The 6,000-nt window shown below is 35.3% G+C and overlaps 1 protein-coding gene across 5 annotated transcripts in view; it reads left to right on the top strand.

The window, feature by feature from the left end:
• si:dkey-71h2.2 (low density lipoprotein receptor adapter protein 1-B) overlaps positions 1-6,000 on the top strand; it is a 30,492-nt gene extending 24,492 nt beyond the window's left edge. The window contains exons 8-10 of one of the 5 annotated variants that reach the window (XM_057353451.1): positions 681-715; positions 2,966-2,991; positions 3,327-5,999. In XM_057353451.1, coding sequence (XP_057209434.1) covers positions 681-715; positions 2,966-2,991; positions 3,327-3,373 — 108 coding nt within the window. In that variant the 3' untranslated portion in view covers positions 3,374-5,999. Of the gene's footprint in view, positions 1-680; positions 716-947; positions 1,891-2,962; positions 3,001-3,326 lie in introns of those variants that run through there. The other 4 variants (XM_057353450.1, XM_057353453.1, XM_057353452.1 and 1 more) reach the window with 4 other exon arrangements.

Consider the following 6,000-nt stretch of genomic DNA (forward strand, 5'->3'; position numbering starts at 1 on the left):
CAATATGACATCAGGTGTAGACTAATGTGTACAATTCTCATTAATTTGCTGAAATGGTGCCACTATTGTTTCACATATCAGCTCCAAAATGGTTAATTGTTTTGATGACAAATACAGTAATTGCCATTACCATTGGTGAATTGCCACTAGAGATTGACCTCAAAGCATTTAGCTAACGTTGTTGACCATATATGGCCACTAGATGGCGAAATACCCATTCAAGTTCAAGAGCTATCTCTAACTAATTTACTCAGCATGTCTCCTTTATTCGAGTTTGGATCCATCAGCCTGTCTGCACATCCTGTTCAGCTGTGGTTTGGTTAATAATTTTCAACTCTGTGACTGAATTTCGTTCAGGTTTCATCCCCAAAATTAAATTTCTAATTCACTCTCATGTCATTTAAAACCTGTATTTGACTCTTTCTTCTGTGGAACACAGAAGTAGATATTTTGAGAAATGTCTCAGTCAATGGGGACTGATGCTGTTTGGCTACCAATGTTCTTCAAATTATCTTCTTTTGTGTTCTACAGAAGAAAGAAACTCATACAGGTTTAGAACGATGCAATGATCTACCAATTGAGCTACAGAAACACATGTGCTCTATGTTTAAGAACATTCTTGTGTTGATAAATGCACCTATATGATGTGTTTATCTAGTTTTCCTCTATTTCTTTTCCAGGACGTGGAAGAAAGCCTCGATGATGCATTTTCAAGGTAAGTTTGTATTACACACTTAGGCCATGTTCAGACTTGACTTCTTTTTTGAAGCTGCTAGCTTCTGTTTAACATTATAATCCTATGGAGTAAACCGTGTTTTCAAAAAACGTCCTGAGCGCCTTTTTAAACGCCAGCGCCGGCGTCTTTTTCTACAGCTCAGAGCGTCTTTTGAGGTTGAAAAACGTTTTCTGGAAAAAAAAACGCCCTACGTCAAGCTCATTTTTCACAGCTAACCAATGACAGAGACCTGTCATTTCCATAACAACATGCGAGGAATGTGAGTGGTCGAGAAGGCTCAAGCTCGAAAAAATAAAAAGGTGGCCGAAACGCCCGTTGGAGGATAGTTTTGTATAAATGTAAGTTTAATTTTCACTTTCAACAACTTCTGATTGCATTTCTATCAAGAAATTAGTATTGTAGTTTTTAAATATGTGATTAGTTATTGCAAAGACTCTCTGTTTATAATTCAAATAGACTTCCGTTACGCTGCCTATCTTGTTTCTCTGGGCTGCCTTCGTGCACAGACGTTCGGCTGCTATTTGTAACCAAACGCTGCGAGCGTTTTTTTTTTACTAAAAAGTGCTTTTGTCAACTTTTTCTTGTCAAAAAAAGAAGTTAAGTGTGAACACGGCCTAAACATGCACACATATAGGCAAAATGAAAAGAATTCACTCTGACCCAAAACAGACAATGTTTACTTTGTGGGTTTAGTCCAAGAACATTTTGTTACGTGACAAACACCTAAATGCAGAATTTAAAACAACAGATGCTTAAATCAAATATCCTACTCTTGTTTCCCTTGCGTACAGTAAATGCACCATATTTGTCCCTTACATTAGCTGTCTTTGCATATTAGCAAGAGACTGTGGTGTAGATTTTCTTCCTTTAATGTCTGTTTTTGTTCCTAATGTGTAATATTTTCACAAATTTTAGCCTCATATTATCAGCTAATGAGTTCGCACACCCTCAAGTGTGACATTATTTCTCCATAAAGTGTGGAAAGAAAGAGATTTACCACACAGCAGGAGATCTGAGATGCATTAGCAGCTCCAGCTATGGTTTAGATTAATGGATGCGGAAAAAAAATCGTATTCTGATTGTTTCTCCATACAGCAGTAAACATATCAATTCAAAGGGAGCACCTGAAATAAATATCAGAACTGCCACCGGACAGTAGCAGTTGGCGTGCGTTTCAGGGTTTCTGTTCTGAGAAACTCTTCTATAGCTAAACAGTTAAAGGCATAAAGACCTGCCAAAACACACATCTCCTGAATATATACTGTACTTATAACAATGAAACTTTACAGGTTGAGTAATTATTATTATTATTATTAGCATTTATTAGCATAACTGTGTATATTTTCTCTTGGTGTGTATGACCCTGTAGCCAGCCATTTATTTTCTTCTGCATGTTGATTCATTTACAATTCGCTTCATTTCTTTCATTTACTAAAAGATTGAAATTGACTTGGGCCTCAAACTAAGAGCTGCAAACTAATCTGTCAATAAAAGGCATATTACTAGAATATGCTGTAAAACGTGTGCAAATGCCTTTTAAATGCCTGTGATGTATAGAAAACATTTTTTTACAGTAAGATATGCAAATGAATGTGATTTACATTTCACTCACAGATTTATAAGGGTTTAACTCTGTGTTTCTGACTTGCTACCGTGCTGCTTGCAGTGATTCAATCACAAACTTGATTTTATTGCTTGTCCGGCGATGTAGATTTCATTGGCTTTCTATGAAAAATAAACAATCCATTTTTTGTATTTTTAACCTGATAATTAATATATGTTACATAAAGGCGTTCTGTAGAGTTATTAGTACTTACGCCAATGTATAGCTATGACCTCATTGTTGGCATATATACAGCGGGTCAGAAACTGTTCTGTCATCTTGCCAATGTAAGTCGTCAATTAATTTCAAGTCATTTAAGTAACAATGCACAAAAGAGCCACGATCTTTTAAAGCAAATCAGATCCATCCAAATACAGCATCAGCTCTGCAATTCACTTAGCAGAAAAACCGCATGCAGATCTTCTAAATGCAACATTAAATAGTTAGGCTAAAGCCACACATTGAACCTAAACTGTGTGTATAAAAAAGATTAGTAAAATAGATCTTGCTGTCGAGACCTGAAGGTTGGGTTGGTTGAAATGACCGAAGGATGTAATAGAGACATGTAATGATTTAACCACAACTCACTGTGAGCTGTTATCTCTTTCTCACCTGCCATGCAGCAGTATGGAGGTGGAGGAGATGGACGCAAGTAAGTGAGGTGAGAGATTTTCTTTAGAAACATCATTGCTTAATCACTTGACTCAGGTTGTTATAAACTCACACGCATTCCACTCAAATAATATATTGTTAAGATAATAGAAAAAAAGTATTAAGCATTTTATTAGTGGTCTTAGACTTTTGGACCCCACTATATTTATAGACTTTCCATTCTCACTTCTAGTTCCCTCTGCTGGAGCAGTGTGAGATCAGAGGCACAGTGATGTCATTTTTTTTTACATTTGAATGATTCATCTTAGATTTCACACTCTCTCTTACCTCTCGGCCTCTGTCCATCTTTCATCTCCGCTCCGCTCCCTCCATCAGGCTGGCGACGTCCCGTAACAGAACCGTGTCTGAAGATGCAGCAGTGAGTCCAGCAGAAGATCTTTTATCCTTCAGCAGCGTCAACTCCGACTGAACACACACACACAAACCCACAAACACTCTCTAGCCAGCCGATCAAAAAGTTTCCTCAACATTCCGCGCATCCCAGAACTGCACTTCACACGAAACCCAACTGGATTGAATGCATAAAATACCACTGCCATAGCATCTACATTCAAAACACTACCAAACAATACTATGAAAAACAAGCAGCATACAGTAAATGTGCATGATTCAATTGTTTGAGCTCTTGAATGCCAGTGTACATTAAAGACAACTTACAACATGTAAGGGATAATGTACAGGCAGCCGGTTGTTATCGCAGAAATAAGCCCCGACAGTGTGATCAGGACCCGACGTGAAGCGGAGGGGCTTATTTCGCGATAACAGCCGGCTACTTGCCACATGAGAAAAAAACTGGACATAAAATGTGAATTCGAAATATTTTATTAGCTCATTTTTACCGAATGCAGACCTTCCGCGAGGAAAAGCCGTTTAGTTTCGGTTTTAAAGTAAGAAACGACGTTCAAAGGTCACGAACAGGCAAATTGGTTTAATCGTTTTTAAATATAATGTCATATATGTTATGGAAAGACATATTTATAATTAATTTTTGTGTAATATTAAACTGCCCCTCTCAAAATGATTCGCAGCATCCGGGTTACAGTGTGTAATTAGTTTTGAGCGTTGTTATTTGAAAATAACAACCCTTGGAATGTCGCGACTGGCCAATCAGAATCAAGCATCCAAGTGAGCCGTGTAATAAGTATAAAATAACATGTTGTATTCATGCATATAGATTTGTTACGTTTATTGGAAAAACTTAAAAAATGTCAATGCATTTGTGCTATCTTCGGCCAGGGAACAATAAATGAACACGTTTTTGAAAGGGAGACCAAATACATTCCAGCTAGCTGTTTGCCTTTCAGACCAGCATTCAAAGATATCCAGTCCTTGTTTGATGTTATGCTTATCTTCTGCTTATCTCAACACTCATCATAACAATAAACTAACAATGTCAACAAAGCTCTCATCTGAAAGGTAGATTGGATGGGTTATCCCAGTCGAATCCCAGTCTAGAATTTTTTAGGATTATTTACACACAATGTTTGTATTTTAAAGCACTGAAATCCAATTTCATATATAAAATCTGTGGGTCAGGGGATGTTTGCTTATTATTATTTTTGGAGGACTATTTATAGACAGGTTTCTAAAAATAGGTTTTACATTATTATTATTATTATTATTATTATGTATATTTACTGTACACTACAGTGTTTTATCCTGTGTTATTGTTGGTCTTGTCATTTGAATCTTGTGAAATGATTTAACTTTTAAACTTTGAAATATATGCAACTTTATCTACTTAGGGAGCTGAAGATTTTTGACACGTAAGACATATCAAATGAGATCAAAATCATAATTTGGCTTTTTTCAAACATGAAACAAATGGTTACTATTTTACCTAGATTTCAAATCTCACAAACAGACAAATAGAAAGCCAGTGATGATGGCAGATTTGCTTATTAGCAGAATTAAACCAAGAGCTATGCCTATGGTGTGATAATCCAGAGAAAAGATAAAAGAATGGATCATCAAGGTGAAAGAAACAACATAATAATAAGATGTGGAGGAGTTATTGTGTTACAGTAAATTGTTTAATTTCTATAGTTTTCATCTGTCACACATTCTTGTTTTACACCTCAACTGATGATGAACACCAAAGTCAAGGGTTTAATTCCCTGGGATACACATTGATCAAATTTAACAAAAAAACTCTACTGATAAAATGTGTACCTTCATCCACTGTCAATTTGCCAAATGCATATATGTCTATGTTGACCAAATGAATATTATGTTTGGCCCTCAGAAATGAAATATGAAACATTTTCCATTGAGTTTAGATATCAGCAGCTTTAGGTGTTAAATCATTTTATGGTGTCATTCCACCCTCTTTAAGACCAAAGTGCCCACTCAGAAGATCTAAATCTCCTCATCACTCACTGAAATTGCTAAAAGTTCAAGAAGGTCTTTGTCTTGGATCTGTCAGCAATTTTCTCTTTCATGCAGCATTTTTAAATGAGGTCCACGCTATGTTTCCTTCCTACATACAGATCTATTTAATCATATTCTGAAAGTGGAATAAGTTTAAGATTATGCAATAGCATAATTGGTTTTAGTATGATCAGGTTTTAGTTCAGTATATGGTAGTTGTTTTGATTAATCATGTTAAATGTTTGTATTTTGTGTTTTTACGATTTGAATGGTTCTGAGCTTATTTTAAGGGAAAGAACAAGTTTGAAAATTGATCAATATCATTGATGATGAAATTTATGAATAAAATGTCTTTACAACAACTGCAACAGTCAAAACAACAATAAACATGTCAAGATCTCCTTTTAAAAAACTGAAGTGATTTATTAAATAATGTTTAATCAGAACTAGACAATGGTGAATACAAATACTTATTAAAATATAACATTTGCTGTAGGTTATTAATAATTAATAACTATGCAATTTGTTTTGATTTGTACATTGTACATTTTATTTTTGTTACCATCCACTAAAAAATGAATAAATCAAAAGTTGCAGAACAATAAAGAAAAACAGTACC

Source organism: Triplophysa rosa, linkage group LG15 (genome assembly GCF_024868665.1).
Source record: "Triplophysa rosa linkage group LG15, Trosa_1v2, whole genome shotgun sequence".
NCBI classification, from domain to species: domain Eukaryota; kingdom Metazoa; phylum Chordata; class Actinopteri; order Cypriniformes; family Nemacheilidae; genus Triplophysa; species Triplophysa rosa.